At 42.3% G+C, this 25,748-nt stretch overlaps 1 protein-coding gene across 3 annotated transcripts; it reads left to right on the top strand.

Annotated features, from left to right (window-relative positions):
* Positions 1-425: 425 nt before the first annotated feature.
* On the top strand, positions 426-22,212 carry LOC134077012 (cytochrome P450 2K1-like). Of its 3 annotated transcripts, XM_062532356.1 has the most exons (14): positions 1,488-1,892; positions 2,057-2,219; positions 2,720-2,869; positions 3,604-3,764; positions 4,408-4,587; positions 12,617-12,793; positions 13,329-13,491; positions 15,130-15,279; positions 15,551-15,711; positions 17,036-17,215; positions 18,485-18,626; positions 19,203-19,387; positions 19,754-19,895; positions 21,044-22,212. In XM_062532356.1, exons 1-14 carry the CDS (start codon positions 1,689-1,691, stop codon positions 21,229-21,231), a joined length of 2,346 nt encoding a protein of 781 aa, XP_062388340.1. In that variant the 5' UTR covers positions 1,488-1,688; the 3' UTR covers positions 21,232-22,212. The 3 variants fall into 3 exon arrangements, with proteins under 3 accessions (XP_062388339.1, XP_062388340.1, XP_062388338.1); XM_062532355.1 differs by lacking the exons at positions 12,617-12,793; positions 13,329-13,491; positions 15,130-15,279; ... (4 more) ...; positions 19,754-19,895; positions 21,044-22,212 and adding exons at positions 426-601; positions 4,957-5,098; positions 5,337-5,521; positions 7,755-7,896; positions 9,248-9,670 and having other exon boundaries at positions 1,673-1,892; XM_062532354.1 differs by lacking the exons at positions 12,617-12,793; positions 13,329-13,491; positions 15,130-15,279; ... (4 more) ...; positions 19,754-19,895; positions 21,044-22,212 and adding exons at positions 4,957-5,098; positions 5,337-5,521; positions 7,755-7,896; positions 9,248-9,670 and having other exon boundaries at positions 1,499-1,892.
* Positions 22,213-25,748: the final 3,536 nt, after the last annotated feature.

The following is a 25,748-nucleotide window of genomic DNA, read 5'->3' as shown; positions in this document are numbered from 1 at the left end:
CTTCAACTGAATTTGCCAAAATAATTAAGCCACTTTTCCCTCAAAATGTTATGAGCAGGGAACTAATTTCAAGCCCGTTGATGTTCAATCATCCTTCTATGGCTCTGATCCTTGCACACGAATCTGTAACGAATGGGCGCGGTCTAAGCTGGGCGAGTTTGTGAAATTGAATAGTGATGAGCTTGGTCAATTCGGACTGACCAGCTATAATTGGCCTGATTTCTCTGCTTATTTCTTTTCAATGGCATTTTCACACCCACGACATTACACAAACACAAACATACTGTATCTCACATTTTACAAAGTAAAACGGGTTTGAGTGGCAGGGCCCTTTAAGAGGAAGTATGTCCCCTGGCCCTCCCGGGGTAGCCTATATCCCAATGCAGCTCTATGCAGTCTATGGATACCACTGATTCACATCAGACTTTCCATGGCCGCCATAAAAAGATTTTCCACGACAGTTCGGGCAGATTTAACCACTTTTACATTATTAAAAGCGCGCAGCTGCGCGTGTCTCTTCGCTGTTCAGCGAAGGTGTTCGATTACAAGTGTTTAATTTCAGACAAACTTTTTCCACACATAACAATTCCGATCAAGCGAGGTAAGGACATTTGATTTCCTGTCCACCATCAATTGAAACTGTGAACTAGTAGATTTGCTCGTGGTTACGTTGTTTCTTAATCTTAACAAAGATTGCCTGAGTGAAAAATTCAGACGCAACGTTTTTTCAGGTCCATTTCAGAAGCTCACCTGTTTTTTTCCCGAGATTGCTGAGAACTCTGTCCCATCACTGTTGCCAGATTTCGGGAGAGAAATAGGACATCAGGCCTATAAAACAAGCACAAACGTAGCGACTTGTTTCTAGATTGTGAACACCAAGTCACCATTAACTCCAAAGGGACCCTCCGTGATCTCAACTTTAAACGATTGGGTAACTTGGCGAACAGGAACAGCCTACGAAGCTCTGATGGAAGACCGGCGTAAGATGCGGCGTTCAGCTCGCGTGCCTGTCCATGTCTTTATCCAGCCTCTATAAGCCTATACTGACGAAAACAATGCTGCATTTCTTTTAATAATATAGGAATGTGTAGCCTGTATAGTATATGTGTAGCCTTATAGAAACATCCTATCTGAAGAAGCCCATTAGGATCCCCAACAGCATAGCAAATCCCAATTAACTTTAGGAATCTTTTCATCCTCTCTTAAATAGCATACTTCATCTAAAATGTCCACATACTATGGCTGTTAGGAGTAGCCTACTGGCACACTCACTAGAACCAACCCATTTTCATCTTGTCCAAAGATAACCTAGATAGTCATCGTCGTCGTCCCCCTCTCATCGAGATAACACTTTATAAACAAGTCCCAAACAGCAAACCGCTCCCATTTTTTTGTAAGCGACATTACAGAGAAAACTAATTATACGAAGCCAGTGCATTGCATGCTTTGCATTGTTACAAGCCCTAAGTGGCTTAATCTAGGCGGACCTGGCAACTCGTAGTGAAGCATACAATTGAGCTCAGGTGTCCCCTGAGGTTATGCGAATAGTCTACGTGACACAGTGTTTTTCTCGTAAGATCGCAAGCTTGTAGCCTCTCCGCTCGTTTTTGTTTAGTTCTACAAATCTTTGAATATCCAACATTTTCTTCACCAACACTTTTCTTGACTGTAGCCCTTTAGTGCCTGGCATGGATATCCTGGAGGGATTTCTTCATATCCCCGGCACATCCTCTCTTCTAGTTGCGGTGCTCTTGTTGCTGTTTTTCTATCTTCACTCCTCTGTTGGAAGCGACAGAGGGAAAGGAGAGGAGCCTCCCGGACCCAAAGCACTGCCAATACTTGGTAACCTGTTGCTGCTGAATCCAAAGAAGCCCTATGAGTCACTTTGTGAGGTACGTAATGTTGCATAGTATTAGTTCTTATAGGCCCACAACATGTCTTAACATCAATTGGTTAATGATATCCATGCCAGTGCGGTAGTTGACACACATGCCACTAACATAAAATTAACGTGTATAGTAACCAACATTTTAACTGATGCTCTCTTGCCCTGCAGCTCTCCAAGAGATATGGATCTGTCTTCACCATTCACCTCGGCCCTAAGAAAGTGGTTGTCTTAGCAGGATACAAGACTGTTAAGCAAGCACTTGTGAACCATGCAGAGGAGTTTGGGGACAGAGATGTCACCCCTATATTTTACGATATGAACAAAGGCCATGGTAAAGTACAACTGCTTATGACCTTGACTTTTTCATGTTCACCAGCCTTTTTAATAGATTTGTAGGCTTTAGAATCAATGAAATGAGTGAATTTCATCATTCATGTGTAATCTGTAATGAACACAGATAAGATGTAAGCTATAACTGTAGTAGGCCTACAAAGAGTCATGTTACAATGATTTCCACATTTTGAGATGGGGAAGAAAATGTACCATTATCCCTGCAGTGTTTGTGGCATTCCTACAGCTTTATGGTATTCTTAGGTCATGGTTGTGGTTATGCATTTACTAAAATGCCCCCGTTTACCTTTGCCTTTGCCTTTGCCTGGCTGCAGCATTGTTTTCTTGTTGGTTAATTTTTCACTACATGTTATATTTTAATATACGTACAGCTTTTATGAGTCCTGTCTTGTGATAAAGTCGTGAACATTTTATCTGAAAGTCTTAATCTGTAGCTCATAATGCAGCTTTTTGCTTTTCCACGATAATGATGTTGCACAGGCATCTTGTTCTCCAATGGGGATAACTGGAAAGAGATGAGACGTTTTGCCCTCTCTAACATGCGAGACTTTGGGATGGGCAAGAGGAGGAGTGAGGAGAAGATTATAGAAGAGGCTCGACACCTGATGGAAGTATTTGAAAAATGGCAGGGTAAGCCTAACACTAAATATTCACTAGGCTATGCAATTATGGCAGTGGTAATCTTGTCGTGAAGATGAAGAAACTCTCAGACAGAAAATGGACTTTGCTCTATGAATAGATACAGTACATAATTTCTTTTAAGAGGTGTTATTCTTATTCAGTTAAGGTTGCAGTCAGCAATTGTACACAATTTTAACCTCATCAATTATTTTTTTCATCACATTCAGCAATCTCCCTATGGCCCACACTAGTTGCTCATTCCGTGCACTGTAAAACATGAGGCAGCCAGGCTCCGAAACCTGGAAAACAAACAATTTCCCAGATTCGTTAAGAAGCTCTTAAGTGCTAAGAACTTCTTAGGAGTGTTCTTAGAACGTTCTTAGAGCGCACCTAAGAAGTTCTTGGAGTTCCTCTGTGGAGTTTCCCCTCCTGTGTGGAGGGAGAGCTATACCTCCCCCCTGGTGTGTTTCGTTTGGTCCTTGGTTGAAATACATAATTGGAAACAAGCATCTGCTAATAGATAAATATGAAGAAACACGACTTCAATCCTGCACATCACTGACATTACCTTTAAGTAAACATTCTTTTATGTCCAAATCCAGGACTTTTTGTGTATTACAATCATAGTACAAAGGTATTACAGTTTTCTATTGTGAAAACAGGTGTTAAAATGTATCACTTAAATGTACATTGAAATCATTAAACTCTTTTTAATTTACACTTTTCTGGTTTGCATCATTAAGGTACAGCATTTGACACAGCCCAGCCCGTGAACTATGCCGTCTCCAATATCATCTGTGGTATTGTGTATGGCAGCAGGTTTGAGTATGAGGACCCCAAGTTTAAAGCCATGGTGGACAGAGCTAATGAGAACATTCGGCTTGTGGGCTCCCCATCTGTTCAGGTATCTATGACGACAAATGACTGTGGTCCTCTTCTGCGTTCTCCCGTGCTCTCTAGAACTGTGGTTCTGAACTGGTGTGCCATGGAGTCTCGAGGAACCCAGTGTAGTTATACAGGCCCATGACTTAGGTTGTAGGGGTATTTTTTAAATGTGTTAGTGACAAAGCTTCTAACTTAAAAAACTCATTCAGCAGAAGAATATGGACATAAGAAAGACATAACACCCCTGTTATAGCCTATAATAATGGCCGGGTTTCCCAGATTCGTTAAGAAGCTCTTAAGTGCTAAGAACTTCATAGGAGCGCTCTAAGAACGTTCTAAGAACGCTCCTAAGAAGTTCTCAGCACTTAAGAGCTTCTTAACGATTCTGGGAAACGCGGCCATTGTCTGTTACCTGCACTTGATAATCAGGAGCATGCCTTAGCCCCGATAAGGTTGAGATCGCCTGCTCTAGAACATTACAAATGTTGTCTCTCACTCAATATCATTCAACCAAACTCCTCATAAAGATGACGCTTATTCCTTTACCTTTGGTCTGTGTCAGGTTCCTGCTTAACATCCCAATGGCAAGCTGACTGTCCTTGAACTCATCATTCAGTCAGCTTTTTGTTGATTTGTAATGGTATTTTGTGTATTTCTTGTAGCTCTACAACTTCTTTCCCTGGTTAAAACCGTGGCTGAAGGATGTTGTGCATGTCATGAAGAATGTTGGAGAGAATATTAAGGAGATGAAGGGCTATATCAAGAACTTGCAGGACACTCTGAATCCACAGGACAGCCGCGGCTTTGTTGACTCGTTCCTCATACGCCAGCAAAATACTGAGGTAAAGTCTCATCCATCCTTTAAGCCAAATCCCTCAGAGAATTGATTAGGTCTGATATTTGACCATGAAAACTGACTTTCTATTAAAGGACAACTCTAACATTTCTATTAAAGGACAATTCAAACATTTCTATTAAAGGACAACTCTAACATTTATATTAAAGGACAAATCTATAGACTTGTGAATATGAACAGCATAAGCAGCACACTTAAAGGACAAGTCCGGTCTAAGAACAACCTCATTATCATCTAAAAAGTAGTCCCTAGGTTGTACCGGTGTTGTCCTTTTTAGTTGTGCTGCTTGTGGTGTTCACCAGTCACAGAGGCTCCACGCACTTCACTATGTAATGTCGTTGAGTGAACCTTTCAGAAATCAGGCGAAAAGGACTCCCTGTTCCATGATGAGAATCTGGTCATGTGTTTGGCGAACCTTTTCGGAGCTGGCACGGACACCACAGGTACCACGCTACGCTGGGGTCTGCTGCTCATGGCCAAGAACCCCCACGTACAGGGTAAGACGGCCACTCTGCATCTGAGCTATTATAAAGTTAAATGTCTTGACTTTATTTTTTATCTCTATCAAAGCTTTCAGATGAATTCCGGTTTACTTTCAGCAATGCATTAGTAGTATTGGTTTTATTTTAGTTTTTGGCAGGATTGACTGGTTTTAGTTTAGTTTAGTTTCGTTAGAACCATTTGGAAGAATGCAGGACTAACACCTTTATGTCATTTTCTCGGGGACACATGTAGCCCGAGTCCAGGAGGAGCTTGACCGGGTCATCGGCAGCCGGCAGCCAATGGTGGAGGACAGGAAGAGCCTGGCCTACACCGACGCTGTGATCCACGAGATCCAGAGAGTCGCCAACATCGCGCCTTTTGGTCTCCCTCACACCACTAGTTGTGATGTTCATTTCCAGGGCTTCTTCATCAAGAAGGTGCGGCTGAGACCTTTGATGTTAATGTTTAGATAGATAGAGATAGATAGATAGATACTTTATTGATCCCCAAGGGGAAATTCAAGGTCCCAGCAGCTTAAGACACCACACACGACATACAGTACAATGTAAACAGGAAGATTAAAAAGCAAATCAACAATCAACAATCAACAATGACTAAAGGAGCAGTAGAATACTATAGATAAGGTATGCATGAATGTACTGAGGATTGGTACTGTGATCCAGTCTGAGGTGTGTGTCAAGTTGGTAGTGCAAATAAGTCCAACAGTGCAACAGTGCAAGATAAAATTCTAGTGACCAGTAATAAATATGTACAGTACAAAATGTAAGCATAGTAATAATAATAACAGCACTAATATAAATATATGGACAATTAAAATAAACTTAACATAGTAATAATATAAGAGTTAGACATGAGGGTAGACATGTAAGTCATGCCATGTAAGTGTATAAGAGGGTGGAGGTGCAGATATACTATGCATAGAAGTCCAACTCTCCTTTTCCCTTCAGTGAAGCATTGCACAGTTGTATGGCCCTGGGTACAAATGACTTTCTCAGTCTGTCTGTTGTGCATGTCATGGAGCGTAGTCTCCAGCTGATCAAGCTCTTCTGCTGTATGATAATGCTGTAGAGTGGATGACAGTCATTGTCCAGGATGCTGTGTAGCTTGTTCAGGGTCCTTTTGTCTGATACTGAAGTGATCCACTCCAGATCAGCTCCCACAACAGAGCCAGCCTTCCTTACCAGCCTGTCTAGTCGCCCAGCATCCCTCTTCCTAGTGCTTCCTCCCCAGCATGCCACAGCATAGAAGAGGACGCTGGCAACAACAGACTGGTAAAACATCCAGAGGAGCTTGCTGCAGACATTGAAGGAGCGCAGCCTCCTCAGGAAGTACAGCCTGCTCTGCCCTTTCTTGTATATTGCTTCAGTGTTGACTGACCAGTCCAGTTTATCGTCCAGATGTACGCCCAGGTACTTGTATGTGTTCACCACCTCCACATTGACCTCCTCAATGGTGACTGGCAGCAGAGCAGGCTTAGACCTCCTGAAATCTACCACCATCTCCTTGGTCTTGGTCGTGTTGAGTTGTAGGTGGTTGAGTCTGCACCATTGCACAAAGTCCTCCACCAGGCTCCTGTATTCCTCCTCCTGCCCATCCCTGATACATCCCACAATTGCAGTATCGTCTGAAAACTTCTGCATGTGACATGACTCCGTGTTGTAGCAGAAGTCGGACGTGTACAGGGTGAACAGGACTGGAGAGAGCACCGTTCCCTGTGGAGCACCTGTGCTGCTGATTACAGTGTTGGAGAGGCAGTCCTTCAGTCTGACAAACTGTGGCCGCTCTGTCAGGTAGTCTGCAATCCAGGATACTAGATGAGCATCCACACCCATCTGCAGGAGCTTGTCACTCAATCTGGGGGGTTGGATGGTGTTAAAAGCACTAGAGAAGTCAAAGAACATGATTCTCACAGCACTTTTCCCCTTGTCCAGGTGAGAGTGTGTCCTGTGTAGGAGGTAGGAGATTGCATCGTCGACGCCCACTTTCTCCTGGTATGCAAACTGTAACGGATCTAGTGCATGGCGCACCTGTGGCCTAAGTATCCCCAGAACCAGTCTCTCCAGGGTCTTCATCAGGTGTGATGTGAGAGCAACTGGCCTGAAGTCATTCAGCTCACGTGGATGTGGTTTCTTGGGGACGGGGATAAGACATGATGTCTTCCACAGTGTTGGGACTTTCCCGAGACGTAGACGTTTGTGGTGTTATAAAGTACATATATAGAGATATTTTAATAAAATCACCCTTTAGCTCGTCCAAACTTGAAAAGATGTCCACCCCACCCAGACTTCTCCCCAAATGACCACCCAAAAGAATGCCTATGTACGACTTCATGGAATTATCATCTTATTGCATTTGAATGAACACAATAGCAACATGTAATGGTTCAAAAGTATCCAGAATTCTTAGTCAGAGGGTACAGTTAGATAAGACCTCTACATTTCTGTCATCTGTGTCTGTCATTTACAAATTCTTGAATTTCCCCTGGGGGATCAATAAAGTATCTATCTATCTATCTATCTATGTATCTATCTTTACAGGCTTTCAAACTACCTCTGTAAGTTGACAGGGAGCAAATAGTAATTGTATGTTTCCCTGTTAATGAGTAGTAATCCCTACAGTGCAGTAAGTCTTCTCTTGTCCTTTCACCAGGGCACCACTGTGATTCCTCTGCTCACCTCCGTGTTGAAGGATGAATCGGAATGGGAAAAACCCGACACATTTCACCCAGAACACTTCCTGGACGAGCAGGGCCACTTTGTTAGGAGAGATGCTTTCCTTCCGTTTTCTGCAGGTACACATTTTCAATTTTATTTTCCATAATAGAGTGCATAGTAAATTGCACTCATTGGCCATTTGATTAGGTACACATTTCACTGGAACACCAGAGAATTTGGGAGCACGCTCTCTGATTGTTATTGTCACTGTGTGTTATTGTATCACTGGTAGGAACTAACACATTGCTTTCTGACTAAGACTCCAGTGTAACACAGTGTTCGTCAATGAGAAGCCAGAGTAACTTAGTGCGCTGTGAAACATTAAATGAGTGCTTCCTCACAAACATTCACATACAATGTTATATTTTGACATAACTGTACAAGACGCGTAACTACAATGTTATGACAACGATTAAAATTTCAGATCTCAGATTAACCTGGCATGGTTGGCTTTTGAATAGTGAACTTAGTCCGCTACTACACCTTGAGCTCCGAATAGAATTTAAGAATTTAGAATGGTTGCCTTTTGTACACTTGGAATATTCACTACTATGAGTTGTCAAAACAGAACAGGTACACAGAGTGTCACCTTAGTCATGCTTTTCCAGCTTACACTGTCATGTCTGACCGGCAGTCTCTGCACAACAAATACTTAAGCTTGCGTGGGTCCGTTCAGAGAGTACCGTGTTAGCCTCATACCCTCTGGATAGAGATACTGTAGGTGCTGTGGATAGTTCTGCTGAAACTTACAACAATTCTCAAAAGATTTGAGTACAAATAATTATTGTCAGATTTAAGCGGCGCTCCATTTCAACACTATAGCTTATCAATTAACATGTCATCCAATCATCTCTCTCTCTCTCTCTCTCTCTCGGGTCTCCCTAGGCAACTGCATTCAGCTGTTTGAAAGCTGATGCTGGTTCTGAACTGTATAAGTAGGCTATAAGTATATACTCTTTTGATCCTGTGAGGGAAATTCGGTCTAGTGTGTGCAGGTGTATCTGAAATGTCAGCTGGAAAGATAGGGCTATGTCACAGGTGGGATTTGAGAATTGAGTAAAAACTAGAAAAGCACTCAGAGATCGCAAACCTCCACCAAGTGAACACATAACCACCTCCTGCATCCAGACAGTGATACGTATCACTCCCAAAATGTAATTGTTTCTTCCTCGGGTCATTTCAGACCTTCCTAGAAAATTTCATCGAAATCCATCCATAACTTTTGGAGTTATCTTGTGAACAAACAGACAGTCAGACAAACAAACAAACCAACAAACAAACCCAGATGAAAACATAACCTCCTTGGCGGAGGTAAAAACCTAATATGTAGTGGCTTTACAGTGATGATTGGCATCATGTTAACGTATATTTGTCTGTGTACAAGTCCAAAATGAAAAGGTGCTTGTTTTTTTCTCTCTCTTCTCTCAGGCCGCAGGGTGTGTTTGGGCGAGAGTCTGGCCAGGATGGAGATCTTCCTCTTCTTCACGTCTCTTCTTCAACGCTTCCGTTTCACTCCACCTCCCGGCATCTCTGAGGACGAGCTGGACCTCACAGCGGTTTTAGGAATCACCCTCAACCCATCTCCCCATAAGCTGTGTGCAGTGACTCGCTGCTGAGTCCTTAAATCACATCCACGTGTAAAAAGCAAGTGTATGACAGCGTGTTTGAACCAAATTGGCCACTCATCTTTCATGTTGCTTTCTTTCTTCACTTGGTACTACCAGTTCAGCTCATCTGGTTTCAAACCTACATTACTGGCAGAGATGTTTATGCTAGTCTAGGATCATGTGTCTGTAAAAAACACTCTTTGGTGTGGCCCAAGGGAGCTGTCTTGGTCCTCTGCTTTTTCCCCTATATATGCTTCTGTTATGAATCATAAGGCAGCATTATGTAAACTTACACAGCTGTGCAGATGGTACTCAATTATATATTTCTGTGGAGCCATCAAACCCAGATGGCCTTTGCCTGCTTATCATATGCTTAGGCTCCATTAATCATTGGATGCTTTATTTTATTAAAGAGGAACTATGCAGGATTGGCGATTTCATCTCTGGTTTCGGTTTCGTTTTTCGTTTTCGCTGGTTTTATGGTTGCATTTTCTCTGCAGAGCTTCCCCGACAGCTTTAGCGTGTATATCTATACATGTAGGCTATAGGCTATATTTAAATATATAAATTGCAAGCGTGGTTCTTCGTCTCAGACTTCCAGATGTAAACAAGGAGCGATCGTCTCCTGCAGAAAGTTGCATAGGGTCTCTTTAAAGCTGAACAGAGGTACTTTTGGTTGGACCAAAATCAAAGCGAGACACGCTCTTAGTAATCTTTCAAATCATAAGTAACAAGCTGTTCCAGGCCCCTGGCCTTGCCTTTCCCCCCAGACATGTTTCTGTCTGCTTCATTTCCTATACGGGTGTGATTGGAGGCAATCAGTCCAATTAGGTGCACTGGTGCACTCGTCACTTGTTGGTGTTAAAAACACTGGAGTTCCTTCCGCAGGCGAGCAGAGAGTAGTGAAAGCAGCAGAGAATACTGGTCTTGCTTGCCAACAAGGCCGCATTTCCCAGATTCGTTAAGAAGCTCTTAAGTGCTAAGATCTTCTATGTTCTGAGAACACTTCTAAGAAGATCTTAGCACTTAAGAGCTTCGTAACGAATCTGGGAAGCGCGACCAAGGTTGCTCCGTGTACCTTTGTTTGAAAGCCGGTCGGCTGTCACTGCTTACATTTTTGGCCTTTTTGAACGAAATTGTTAACTATGCAACCGTACACACTTTTTTTTGTGTTGTGCTCTTTTGCAGCCTAACATAAGCCTAGAATTGTTTTACATCTCTATCCTAGTCGGTGCTTCTCTCTATGTGAGCCTTTATCCTAGTCAGTGCTTCTCTCTGTGAGCCTTTATCCTAGTGTGCTTCTCAGCCTGTAGGAGATGCTGTCATCATTGTTTTTGTGTAATTTGTTTGAGTGCCTTATATTGAGGGTCTTATCCAAACATCTTAAAACTGCTGCTAACTATTGTATTAACCTGATTTTTTTTTTTTTTTTTTTACCATATTTGTAGAATTTGTTAATAATTTTCCTCTCTGTTTATTCTATTAGTGCTGATTCATGAAATTAATATTATAATCAATTTGAAAGAAATAAAAATGGAATTATTGGTTGAACTTTCAAGAATCCTAATAGTCCCCCCCCCCCCCCCCCCTTTTTCCCAGAGCTACACTTTGCTGCACAGCCTGCACATTAGCTCCCGTGTGTGTGTGTTTGTGTGTGTGTGTGTGTGTGTGTGTGTGTGTGTGTGTGTTTTAAAACACTGCCAATTCATAAACGTACCAGTAAATTTAGCCTACCGTAATGAGCTGGCTCCAATCACACCGAAAATGTTTGCTTTTGCTTCTTAATACTTCTTAGGCTACTGTAAATATTTGTGATTCTGTCCACTTCTTCACCAACATTGGCTACCTCAAAGAAATAATTATTCATCATTACCTGAGGTAGGCTAATTGACTGGTATCACCTCTGCTCTGCACTTGTGTTCTGCTGAAAGTCTTGAGCGCAACCATGTAGGCTATGTTGATCGCGTCTTGTTCTATATAATTGCGCCACCAAGAATTTAAAAATTACAATTGCTCTCTCTCTCTCTCTCTCTCTCTCTCTCTCTCTCTCTCTCTCTCTCTCTCTCTTTGGCCCTTGTCCTACACTATAACCTAGTGGTTCATAAACTCCTTCTGTCATTCCCCACTTTGGAGTTAAGAAATGTTCAAGCGCACCTGAGCGAAAAGGTAACGTTAATTTTTCACATTACATTTCTCGTCTCGGTCCGCTGAACCAAGATGTTTATTGTCGACGATGTTTATGACTCCTGTTAGTGTGTGGCAATTTTGTTTTGAATCTGTGTGTATGGGGTAGATGATTTCACGAAAGTATAAAGTAGGTAGGCTATTACGACTCCCAAGCAAGTCAAATTTGTAGTTTATTATGTCTCATTTAATTGAACTACTAGGCCTACTACAGATACGCTACCCGATCAGGTAAAGTTACACACTGTGGTGCGGTTAATAACCGCCGGTTATAGCCTCGACGTGAATGCAGAATTGCCGTTCACCCTACGAGTTGATGAACCGCTGAACTAACTTTGGAAACATTGTTTTAAGGTACGAAAAAGTCTTTAGTGTTACTTCACTAAGCAAAATTTACTTCAAATGTGTTACTTTCATTGGTGTATTGTAGGCTACAATGATTATTTTCCTAATTATGCTTAATCGTTGTCTTCATCAGAAGTTCTTTTCCATCTAGCCTACACACTCAAATGCCAAGCATGGTTTTGATGCAAAGGCTAATCATTCGGATACTGGGCAATTCCTGACATGTTGAAGCTTTTGAGAACATTGTTGATGTTTTACAACTTTTGTTGGTGTCTTATTGCTTGAATCTTTACCACTCTATCAGTGCTTGAGTGCTTCACCCGGAATAGAGCGTATTCAGAATACGAAAATGTAGGCTATTCAGTATTCAACATGAATCAGTGACGCATATATTGCAATTTGCAAATGATTTGTAGCCTAAGGGAAATATTGCAAGCATGCGCATGCTATCTGTGTTCATAAAAGTTTATGAAGTTTATTGTTGATCTATTAAACATAACATTAAACCAGCAGTAACTGAACAAACCTGCTTCCATCCGATTATTCTGGAGGACTGGCTACTATCTGTCTATTTTGAAAAGACTAAACCTTCGCTTTTGCAGACTGTCCTCTGTGAAGCTACGTGTACACTTAAATGGCTGTACTCGAGGGAATTCTCCAGATATCGGGCACAATCCCTCTGCTGGTTGCTGTGTTACTGTTGCTGTTTGCCTTCCTTCACTCCTATGGTGTCAGCTGCTCAGAGAGAGGGCGGGAGCCTCCGGGGCCCAGACCATTGCCTATCCTGGGTAACCTGCTGCAGCTGGACCTGAAGCAACCATATAGGACGCTTTGTGAGGTGAGGGATTATGTTGAAACCACTGTGATCGATTTGTGTCTTCTATTGATGTGTTCTGTTCTGTTTATTTATCTTTTTTTAATACTCATTCTAATACTAAAGCTGGTCCATTCTTGTATGATTTATGTCACCTCATCCCAGTTTGTTATGCAACGCTTATACCTCAGTAGTGTTTGATACATTGTTTTAAGGTGATATGGCTGAAACACATGTTGCTATGTTGTAAATTTAAAGATCTAAAGAAGAAAGTTGTTCATGCCTACAGTACATGGATATGATGTGGATAATTCATGTAGGCTCAAATATTTTCTTCAAGCCCTCTCATCGAGGATCTCAAGACAGAACATCTCAAAGATACATCAAAAGTAGCCTACACTGTTTTCACTATTTGTTTTAGCTTATGCGGGTGTTGAGACTTTGCAAACTCTCAGGGAACAAAAATGAAAAGGGTCACCACTATAGGCTACAGTATGCATCAACATTTTTCTGCAGCCCTGCTGTTAAATATTGACATTTGATCCCTTTATCCCTGCAGCTCTCCAAGACGTTTGGGTCCGTCTTCACCATTCACCTTGGCCCTAAGAAAGTGGTTGTCTTAGCAGGATACAAGACTGTTAAGCAAGCACTTGTGAACCATGCAGAGGAGTTTGGAGACAGAGATATCACCCCTCTATTTCATGATATCAACAAAGGCCATGGTAAGGCAGAGCTATGAGTTGGAGTTTGACTGAAATTTGGTTCACTGCATGCCTTTCTTTTTTTTATTTGCTCAATGTTCTTTGATTTGAAAATGTTTTTTTTTTTTTTTTAGTGTGACAGCAATAGGCTACGCAACCGTAGTTTCAGACATAGGCCTACAGGAAATCATTTGTGCTAGGTAGAGGATTTCTCACAGTGGTCGATCGAACAACTTATTCATGTTTAGAAAAATGTGAATCACACACTAAATTGTTTACATGCATCTATTTCATTCATTCTGTAAAGACGTCACTTTTCTGGACCAATGAGGGAACAGAGAGTGGTCGAAGGAAAAATCGTGAAGCAGCCGCGCACTGTTGAAAACATCAATTAATTCAAGCCCCTGCTAAACCTAATAAAGCTATCTCCGCTGAATATGGAAAGTTTCAGTTCAAAGTAAAGTCAATAACCGTAGTGGGTTGATAAACCCACAATATTAGCTGTTAAGGAGAATGCCTAACTGTTCTCATGACACGCGTTTAGTCCCTAGGAATAATGTTTGTGGGTATCTTCCTCGGCCGATTTAATCGGGCAGTTCCTCTTACACACTACTCGTCCCGGTTGCTGAAATAAGCAGAGACTGCAGTGCTGACTCGGGCCGCTTTGAGCTGCAATACTCTGAAACCCAATGTGTGACACGCCTGGTCTACCAACACCTTATGCTAGAGGGCTCAGGCTGAACTAAGGTGAGGCCGTCTCGCACGGACCACCCACTGGGGAACTGCTCATCGCTAACTCCGGTGCAATAGCCAGTTCTTCTGCAGCTTACTATTTCAGCTGACTTAACTTCTACGGCGGCAAAGCTAAGTCCCAGCCTTTCGCCGTGCCAAACACCGTTACCTATCACTACCACTCTGGTCTCTAAGTACAAGGAAGGCTATGCGGATTAGCACAACAATTTATTTGTCAGGTACAAATTAAGAATGTAATACAATAAGAAGCAAGCATCTAAATGAATAATATGAAAATTATGAAAAACAGGTTCAAGAAATACTTAGGCTATCATACAAAACAGACAGAGAATGAAACATACTTTACCAGCTCAGAGGAAGATGACTACACACCGAAGTGTGGGAGCTCATAGCTAAGAGACTCCATGAATAATGTTTTGTCTACGCTTTTATAGGCTACAAAGTTTGTGATTGGTTCACACAGTGACAGGGGTTACATGAATGGAGATCACATGATGAGTACTGTAGGTGAAACTGAGACCATTGTTGTAGTGAAACCACTTGAATAGCCTAAATCAATCAAGACATGACAATACATTTGGTTATATTTCCTGGTCCAAGTTGACTTCTGAGGACTTTGGACAAACATGTGACAGGAGGTCCACAATAGGCCCACACTTAGTAGCTAATCAAGAGTCCATATATGATTGAAAGGAATGTCATCAGCCTGGGAATTTAGATCCTTACAATTCATTCATTCATTCATTCATACTATAGAGAATTACGGAGGAGATCTTCATTGATTGATTGAAACATTTTAGTCTCAAGATTGATTCATGTGTGAGAAACTGGCTCAAACTAAACATTTTCAAAATGTCAAAAGAGTAGAAGACAGAAAGAGAGACCGATTCTTCATGTTTTCTTTAGGGATCCTGTTTGCCAATGGAGAGAGCTGGAGAGAAATGCGGCGCTTTGCACTCACAAACATGCGGGACTTTGGCATGGGCAAGAAGGGGAGCGAGGAGAAGATCCTAGAGGAGACTCAAAGCCTAAAAGATGTGTTTGAAAAATTCAACGGTAAGGTCACAGAAAAACAAGGCGATGGTATACTTTTGTTTTATCCAAAGCAACTTACATTATGTCAATTATATCACGAGGGCCACTGTCCCCGGAGCAACTCGGGCTTAAGTGCCTTTCACAACGGCACAACTTTTCAGGCTACCGCAGGCTAGCCTGTAGCTCCTTATCCACTACGCTACTACCACTGCCTCATAATACATCTGATTCATGATGATTGTGACACAAGTTCACAGAGACTGTAAACTCTTTTTTCCTCTACACGGTGTAGGTGTGGCATTTGACACAACACAGCCAGTGAACTACGCCGTCTCCAATATCATCTGTGCCATTGTGTACGGCAGGAGATTTGAGTACGACGACCCCGAGTTTAGGGCCATGGTCAAAAGAGCCAATGAAAACATTCGGCTCTCAGGCTCTCCTTCAGTACAGGTATCCGTTTTCAAATTAGACCTGTGCCTTGCCCTCACAGAGTTCTACTATTGTTTTCTTTCTTTCTATTCCAGTTGACCTTGCACCTTTCATTTGTAGATTGAGGCCAAAGATCTTCTCTACGATAACACATTACACAGAAATGTTGACAAGGTGTTCTAGTTGTGCTCTCTTAGCAGTTCCTAAAGTTTCTAAATGTGTTGAAATTCAGTCTAAAAGCTATTAAATTACATGTAGATGGGGTATTATGTGCACAAATGAATGTTATAGTTACTGATTTAAATCCCACACAGTGAAGTTTGAGTCTACTCTAATTTGGCTCAATTACATGAAGAAATGGAGTGATAGTGCTACTGTATGAATGTCCATTTTGTCATCTATCTGCATTGGGAGTTGCTTTGCCTTCACAGATGATCATTCTTTAGTCCATGTATGAGTAATTACATGTTTATTTACATGTACATATTTATTTTTGCACATATTATGCATTATTAAAGACATAACGTACATAAAATGAAATATCCCCAATGATAACTGAGTGTTACAGAAATGGGCAGGCTATGGATTAAAAGGTAACCAATGTGGTTTAATCTGTATCATTTTACAGAACGGTATCGGCAGACAAATGGGGCAAATGTGCAGCCTTCTAGTGTTTTTCAGTTAATGTGTAGACAGCCTTACATTTGGCATAGAAAGGATGGTGAAGATTATGCAATAAGTCGTTGATAAATGAGGGTCCACATTTTCCTCTGAAGGAAAGGTCTCTTAATTCACAGGTTATAACTTATAACGCATTTGTTATGGGTGTTGTGTTCTAAGGCATCTGTAGTAATGGATGTTGTGTAGGTTCTAAGGCATCTGTAGTAATGGGTTGTTGTAGGTTCTAAGGGGTCTGTAATGGGTGTTGTGTAGGTTCTAAGGGGTCTGTAATGGGTGTTGTGTAGGTTCTAAGGCATCTGTAGTAATGGGTGTTGTGTAGGGGTCTGTAATGGGTATTGTGTAGTCTCTAAGGGGTCTGTAATGGGTGTTGTGTAGGTTCTAAGGCATCTGTAGTAATGGGTGTTGTGTAGGTTCTAAGGGATCTGTAATGGGTATTGTGTAGGTTCTAAGGCGTCTGTAGTAATGGGTGTTGTGTAGGTTAAGGCATCTGTAGTAATGGGTGTTGTGTATGTTCTAAGGGGTCTGTAATGGGTGTTGTGTAGGTTGAGGTTCTAAGGCGTCTGTAGTAATGGGTTGTTGTTGTAGGTTGTAAGGGGTCTGTAATGGGTGTTGTGTAGGTTCTAAGGCGTCTGTAGTAATGGGTGTTGTGTCTTCTGTGCTGTAGCTCTACAATATGTTCCCCTGGTTAAAGCCGTGGGTGAGGAACCTGGAACAGATACTGCAGAACACTGAGGTCCTTGTGGAGGAGATGAAGAGGATCATCAGCGGGCTCCAGGAGACGCTCAACCCGCAGGAGCTGCGAGGCTTCGTCGACTCCTTCCTCGTCCGCAAGCAGAGTGCTGAGGTGAGGCAGGCCAGCGACAGGGCAGTCCAATTGGATGATTGCGTCAAGTTGCTGGGTAACAATCCCAGTCTGCTGCTACTAAGAAAAGAGAGTCATTTTCGGAGTACAACCATCTTTATTATTCTGGATTAATACAACTTTTTGAAAACTCACCCACTAAACAAAAAAAGAGGGAGTGGCTTGTTTTCGTTAATACTGTAAGTTATCTAGATAAAACTGTATTGTCTACAGGACAGGAACACTTCCAGTTACCGTTTCTCTGTGCATCTTCAGCTGTACGTTGATCTGTGTGTGGGTTTCTGCCCTCTATTTGCCAATTTAGAGTTTAGAGTTTTGAGATTTTCATTAGTTTTTTGATTATTGATTTCATTTATTTAATTTAACATGCATAAATTGTTTAGTTTTGCAGAATGTTCTGGTTTTAATTTAGTTTTAATCTCAGTTTTAGTTTTTTCAGGTTTTATTAGGAATGTCTTGACTTAAAGATGGCAATCACTGCGCAAACTGAGTGGGGAAAGTAAAACCAAGCTGATTTGACTTCATTCTATTAAATTTTTTGCATTGTTCATCATTGTTTTTAATTACATGTTTTTTCACTGCTAGTTTTAGTTTTAGTCTTAGCTTTTGTTAACTATCTTAACACATAATGTAACTTTATTTTACAGACTCAAGGTTCAGATGAAAAGTACACATAACATTACAAAAGGGGTAGCTGAGATATTGAAAGACATTACATAGCCAAGCCTGCTGTTGACTTAGACATGACCTGGCCTGTCTATAGGGAGAAGCCTTAAATCCCCTCAGGGTGACAGTCTTACCGCAGAGTATTTACCTTGCTGAAGAGAATCTAAAAAAAGAGTCACATGATGATGTGCCTTTGAGGAGTTTAGTGAAGGAGAATGCGGTTTGCACACACGACTGTGAAATTCAAATGGAATTGATTTGATAACATGGTGTATGATACCTTTAGGAAGGTTAAAGAGTACAAAGAAATAATATCACATAATGTGTAACAGGCAGACAACAGTCTGGTGTACAGGTGTTGTATGACTGTAAATGTACATTTCATGATTGTACAAATATTCAGTTTGTCTGTAAGCGACTGCAATATGATCACTGATTAGCTCATTTCAATGACACTTGAAGACGTATTGTCTGTTCAGAATAGACATCATATTTTTTTTAATCAGCATTTTTCACATCGTTTAACTATTATTTGTTTAAAAAAAAAAAAAGACAAACAAAAGACATTATCCTTGAATCCATCAGGAGTCTGGCCGGATGGACTCCCTGTTTCACGAGAAGAACCTCATCTACTGTGTGACCAACCTGTTTGCAGCTGGCACGGACACCAGTGGCACCACACTGCGCTGGGGTCTGCTGCTCATGGCCAAGTACCCCCGCGCACAGGGTAAGACGGGCACACATCAAGACACACATTTATTGACATATGACATTCATATTGGGGCAGCCGTGGCCTACTGGTTAGGGCTTCGGACTTGGAACCGGACGGTTGCCGGTTCGATCCCCGACCAGTCCACAGCTGAAGTGCCCTTGAGCAAGGCACGGTACCCCTCACTGTTCCCCGAGCGCCGCTGGTTGGGCAGGCAGCTCACTGCTCTGGGTTAGTGTGTGATTCACCTCACTGTGTGTTCACTGTGTGTTCACTGTGTGCTGCGTGTGTTCACTAATTCGGTTAAATGCAGAGAAACAAATTTCCCTCACGGGATCAAAAAAGCATCTATTCTATTCTATATTTCATATTGTTGTCTGATGGCTAATGAATGAAATTGCACTCTGCCTAAGGACTAAGGCATGTAAACGAACGTAAGGCTAACTCTGGCTCAATGCATCAAATGGCAACATAGAATAAGAATTGTACATGGTCCCTTAAAAATACAATCAATCAATCAATCAATCAATCAGTACATCAATAAATAAATGCATCCAGGCTATACAGGTAAGCAAGTTTGTTTTACTCACACAGAGAGAGTCCATGAGGAGATTGAGCGGGTGATTGGTGGACGCCAGCCTACTATTGGGGACAGGAAGAGCATGCCCTACACTGATGCAGTCATCCACGAGACCCAGAGAGTTGCTAACATCGTGCCCTTAAGTCTCCCCCACACCACCAGTTGTGATGCTAACTTTCAGGGTTTCTTCATCAAAAAGGTTTTTCTTTATACATACATAAACATATATATAATTCTGTAAACAGCAGCCTAGTTAGTCTAGCTAACCTTAGTTTTGCCATATTGTATTTTACTGTGAGATTTTACATGAAAAAGTGTTATGCTCTCTGTGTTATACTTTTTCTGTAGGCTCTTCTCAACGCCTCTCCTCGGTCCTTGATCCTCGGTCCTCGGCTCGTTCCAACAGATCTATAAAGAATGATAGGGTGGCAACAGTGGGATAGTCTATCCAGTGTTCTTTATAGATTAGTGGAAACGAGCCGGAGAACAGAGGACCAAGGACTGAGGAGAGACGTTGAGAAGAGCCTCGTGTCATTTCTACTTGCTTCCTCTGTCCTTCCATCAGGGCACCACTGTGATTCCTCTGCTCACCTCCGTGTTGAAGGATGAATCGGAATGGGAAGAACCCGACACATTTCACCCAGAACACTTCCTGGACGAGCAGGGCCACTTTGTTAGGAGAGATGCTTTCCTTCCCTTTTCTGCAGGTACACAGTGCAAGCCAGTCATGCACTTAGCATGTAGTAGATAGTATGCTGCTTTCAATTCATGTGGTAGGCCTATACCGTGTTTCAAAAGGTAACGTTTTAACAGTAAGGTGATGTTTAATTTAGTTGTATTCGCCACCTTAACAGTAAGGTGATTCATTTAGTTGTATTCGCCACCTTGTGAATGGCTGTGGTATCTTATTTAACAGTAAGGTGATGTTTAATTTAGTTTTATCTCCCTCAACAATGGAATTCTCTTCTCTGATTGGCTAATGGGGTGGCCATTAACTTCGTATAACCTGCTACCTTCGAAGTAGTTCCCGTATCACACTTGAATATTAATTCGCCAAACTCGTTGCGAAGTTTAAATGAACTGTCACGTTGCATCCAAGCTGAAATACAGACGTGCAGAACCATAGTAACATTGTAGCATATGACGGAGGTGGATTGTAGCTAGTTGGATGCCATGTAGGCTATAAAAGTAGCGATCTTTCAAAGTTAAAGTTAATCAGAATCCTGGGAAATGCCCGCTTGACAACGGCAGAGATAGAACTAACGACTGGCTTTTGGCCGTAGCAACCAGCCATTTAGAACTAACGACTGGCTTTTGGCCATAGCAACCATCCATTTAGAACTAGTAACGGCAGTTTTGTCCTGCAAGTAGAAAGTTGCAAGTAGAAAGTATGTGGCGGAAAGTAGTCCCACAGTCAAGACAGTTTTAGCGATGTTAACGGACGCAACGGTGGAATAAAACTATGTTCTAAATATACAGGTTATGAATACAAACGGGAGATAAGCGGGATAACGGCCTTCGAGGTCGACCGGTTCGATGGAAATAATGGCACGGCGGAGGTAACTCCGTCTCCGTGCTTCGCACGTCGCCGGAGTTCTAGACCTCCACCTAGCCATTATTTCCATCGAACCGGTCACCTCGTCGGCCGTTATCCCTTACGTATTCGCCACCTTGTGAATGGCTGTGGTATCTCATTTAACAGTAAGGTGATGTTTCATTTAGTTGTATTCGCCACCTTGTGAATGGCTGTGGTATCTTATTTAACAGTAAGGTGATGTTTAATTGAATTGTATTTGCCACCTTGTGAATGGCTGGTATCTAATATGTGTGTTGTAACTGGACCACTCCGTCTCAGGCCGCAGGGCGTGTTTGGGCGAGAGTCTGGCCAGGATGGAGCTCTTCCTCTTCTTCACGTCTCTTCTTCAACGCTTCCGTTTCACTCCTCCTCCCGGCGTCTCCGCGGACGAGCTGGACCTCACACCGGTGGTGGGCCTCACCCTCAACCCCTCTCCCCATAAGCTGTGTGCAGTTCGGAGATCTTAAGGGTCATAGGTATCAACAAGAGAAGGTGCTATACAAGCTATGTTAATGTATAAAGAATAAAATACCAATAACATACCCTACCAAATCATACCCATTCATATTAGCTAACATGTCTATTACGGTGATAACTTTATTGTGCTGTGAATGCAGATCACAAATGTATTGTGCTGATTAACAATATTACTTACTACAGTATAGACCACGCACAAGAGGGATGACAATGTAAGAAATCCCTTTTGTGTATTACGAAAAAGGTGCACTGACTCCAGCTGCCTGTTGCTATTGTATGGTTAAAAGAGGCAACAATAATAAAATAGCCCATTCACAGCAGTTCCGGTATGCAACTCAGAAATAACTGGTAGCTTATCTCTCAACTGTGATAGAATGAGAAATGTCTTAAACATTGTGAATGGTTTGTATAGGCCTATTGCAGAATCAAACATGGGAGAGTAATGATCGTTCCTACTGACAATGAGCCAATTTCACAGTGTCCAGGTGTCTGGCCTAGTTGATGTTAATGATGCCTTAATTGGCAGGGTAAAACATCTTCCTGTTTCTGTCTTTCCTGCATGTAGACTGAGCTGTTCCAGAGGAAGTTAGTTTACACAGTGGCGACATCTTGTGAAATAGGCTCATAGGAGTTCAAATAGGCTATATGTTCTAGAATGTATGAACAAATATAATGTGACTGGAAATGGGTTTAATTACAACCTTATTTTGATCCCACAGCTGTTCACACATGCTCCAAATGTCCATTTTTAAGTAGATGGAAACAGGCACAGAAAACATTCAGCCAAATGTTCAATAATGCATTTGAAACATGACTGTTGAATGGAAATCAAGTAGGGCTTGTGTGTAGCTTATAGCCTCACATGGTTCTTCGTTCTTCACAAAAGAGAATTGCGCTAATTCTCAACCTTACTGTATCTGAAATTAAGAAAATGTTAACTTCATTCTTACATTTCTGATGATTTGTCATGTCACTTTATATGGGCTTAACACTAATAAAGATTATCTTTTGTAATCAAACTTGGGACACACCGTTTATGTTTCCCCTGCACCAATAATCCGAACATGTAGGCTACAGAACAAGAATAATAGCCTAGAATTAAAAGCAATGGAGGCAAACATTCTTTTTGGTGTTTTTTCTTTTAATTTGTGAATAAAATGTGTTTCATCACCTGCAAAAATCCCAGAAAATGTTATACTTCATGGTGTGAGAGAAGAAACAAATTTACAGATGAACTAAGTAGAAGAATGGCTACACCCCTTCCATACACCCGAGACGAGTGTGGCAGGGGTTACAACATCTCACTAACTATCGGGGCGGGAAAAAAACAGTAACAACAGCAAATGGTGCCCTGCTGGCAGAGGAGCTTAACAACTTCTTTGCCCGTTTTGAGACCAAGAGCCCCTCTGCTTTATCGCCCCCTGAGGTCACTGACACTCCTGTTCTCACTGTCCAACAACACGAAGTGAGACAGGTTCTCAAAGCAGTGAATCCCAGGAAGGCTGCTGGCCCTGATGGAGTACCTGGGAAGGTACTTAGAGCATGTTGTCATGAACTCTCTGCTGTCTTTACCACCATCTTCAACTTATCTCTCGCTCAGGCCATTGTCCCATCCTCTCTGAAATCAGCAACCATCATCCCCATACCCAAGAAATCATCATCAAACAGTCTAGCAGACTACAGACCCGTGGCCCTTACCCCTGTCATAATGAAGTGCTTTGAGAGACTGGTACTCAAGCACGTGCAAGCCAGTCTCCCTCACTCCTTGGACAATCATCAGTTTGCATACAGGCCAAATAGATCCACAGATGATGCCCTATCTATAACCCTACACGCTGCCCTGAGCCATCTTGAACAGAGAAACAGCTACGTCAGGATGCTTTTTGTGGATTACAGCTCCGCCTTCAACACAATCATCCCCGACATCCTGATCAACAAACTGCTGACCCTCGGACTCCCCTCACCCACCTGCAGCTGGATAAAAGACTTTTTGTCAAACCGTCCACAGACTGTGCGAATTGGCCCCCACCTCTCTTCCACCATCACACTCAGCACCGGCTCACCTCAGGGCTGTGTGCTGAGCCCTCTTCTCTATTCACTATACACATTTGACTGCCTACCAACATTCCCCACAAACTCTATCATAAAATTTGCAGATGACACTACCATAGTAGGTCTTATAACAGGCGGGGACGAGTCTGCCAACAGACAGGAAGTGCAGAACCTCTTTGAGTGGTGCTCTGCCAACAACCTCATCCTAAATACCACAAAAACAAAAGAACTCATAATTGACTTCAGAAAACATAACACCCCCCCCCCCCCAACCTCTCCTCATAAATGGTGAGTGTGTGGAGAGAGTCAACTCATTCAAATTTCTGGGCATCCACATCACAGACTGTTTCTCCTGGGCAACTAATACCACAGCCATTATCAAAAAAGCTCAGCAGCGCCTTCACTTCCTCAGGATACTGAGGAAAAACAACTTGAATGTGAAGCTGCTGGTGTCATTTTACAGGTCCATCATCGAGAGCATCCTGTCATACGGCATCTCTGTATGGTTTGCTGCATGTTCCACAGCTGACAAAAAATCTTTACAGAGAATCGTAAAAATTGCAGAAAAAATCATTGGTTGCCCCCTCCCCCCCCTGTCAGACATTGCACTCAGTCGCACTCTTTCAAGAGTCAAGAACATCATCAAGGACAATACTCATCCTGGCCACCATTTGTTTCAACTGCTACCCTCTGGTAGGCATTTTAGGTCCATACAATCCAGTAGCCTACCACAAGATTTAAAAATAGCTTCTTTCCAAATGCAATAGTCTCCCTAAACAAACAATAGCCAAACCCAGCCACCTAGTGTCACTTCTTGCACTTTATATTTGCACTATATGACCATTGCTCTGTTTACTCTTTTATTGTGTTTTATATGTGTTTGTGTGTTTTTATGTCTTATAATGATTATTTATTGTATGTGTTGTGTGCACCCAGTGGAGTAGCGCTCTAATCTCGTTGTATTGCAAAGTACAATGACAATAAAGGCATTCAATTCAATTCAATACATGTAAAACACTGTCTGCTCACTGGGGAAAAGTGACCATTAAACAAAGTCTTGACACAATAATACACTTTAGATTATACAAACACTGACCTAAAGGTGGACAGGACAGAAGCTGTCCAACAAATGCGCACATTCAGAGCTGTAATCTTGGGATGCCTGTGCTTCCCATTGCGCAAAATCTCGACCCTATAATGACATATCGCGAAAAACACAAAGATGCTCATATCAACCCTGAAAAAGCCTAACGGTAGCTTTGCATTTTCAGCGGAATTTGGTTTACACAATGGCGCCATCTTGTGGAATGGTCTAAACCAGTGTTTTTCAACCTTTTTTGAGCCAAGGCACACTTTTTTCATTGAAAAAATCCTGAGGCGAATGTAACAGGGTGGTCAGGGCAACCACCCCAAATCTGTAGCCTGACTACGCCACCCTGGGGCCTAGCGCCTCAGGGAACCTTTAAGAGATTGGGACCTTTACTATACAGAGCGTCACAGGTTCGATTAAGCATAACGAGACATGAATTCCTTAAATTAACGATTTATTGAACACAAAAGACAGACATTCAACAGAGACAGACAGAGCTTGCCGGAGGGGCAGGCTAATATCAACGGTGACCAGTTTATACCAAACACAGCAATTCTCCAGTATGAAAGTGTTAAGTAGTGCAGCTCTCCACAGCAAGCAACTCTCAGTACACACACTCTAGTTCTCCAGCAGGTGACTAGGCCCCCCCCATTAACACTCTGCCTGCTCACAAAAGAAAGACAATGGACAAAAACGATCAAACCAAAAGTAACAGACAAAATAGTAAATCAAACATCAAACAAAACTAAATGAAGACAAGACAGCAGCCTGACCAACTGTAGCAGTCCGGAGAGGCAGGCGACATCACCCCTGCCGTAGTCCGGACAGGCAGGGCACCCAGCTACAGTACATAAAACGATAAACATTAACCACAATGACAAAAACTAATACAAACAGAAACACTCAAAAAGGTCGCATACCTGGTGGAAGGCTCTGGTGTGCTCACACACCTTCTTGCAGCAGAGCCTACACCGTTTGCTAGCCACCATGCTATTAAATAGGCTGCACTTGAGCCCGTTTACCAATTAAGGTCACTGCCCCGAACCCTCGTTACTCAATTGGCAGGCTAGAGGGAAGACACAGGGGCAGCAGTCACCGTGCATTCCATTTAGTGTTGGCAGTCTCGTACGTTTACCCGCCCGACATGTGAGAATTGGTGGCTAGCGTGAACGCTGGAGTTTGTAGTCTTTTGGGAAAGAACATGGATGCCACCAGGGCAGCAACTGTCTTAGTGCTGGACATTTGTCTAGAACACAAGCAGATGTCCCTCATTCTCCCTTTTTGGGTATGGTCAATGGGAATGAATAATAAAAACATTTTTGGGCAATTTCAACAAGTGCTGTCGCATTTCTAATGAGCTAGATG

This window comes from Sardina pilchardus, chromosome 3, assembly GCF_963854185.1.
Source record: "Sardina pilchardus chromosome 3, fSarPil1.1, whole genome shotgun sequence".
In the NCBI taxonomy this organism is placed as follows: domain Eukaryota; kingdom Metazoa; phylum Chordata; class Actinopteri; order Clupeiformes; family Clupeidae; genus Sardina; species Sardina pilchardus.
Note: the sequence above shows the minus strand (reverse complement) of the source record. Positions and strands in the feature narration are given on the sequence as shown.

Bases quoted from the DNA above. Each gene is read 5' to 3' on its own strand.
- LOC134077012 (XM_062532356.1), top strand. From the start codon at position 1,689: ATGGATATCCTGGAGGGATTTCTTCATATCCCCGGCACATCCTCTCTT. The intron at 15,280-15,550 runs GTAAGGTCACAG...TACACGGTGTAG, and splicing joins TGTGTTTGAAAAATTCAACG to GTGTGGCATTTGACACAACA. The intron at 17,216-18,484 runs GTGAGGCAGGCC...TGAATCCATCAG, and splicing joins TCCGCAAGCAGAGTGCTGAG to GAGTCTGGCCGGATGGACTC.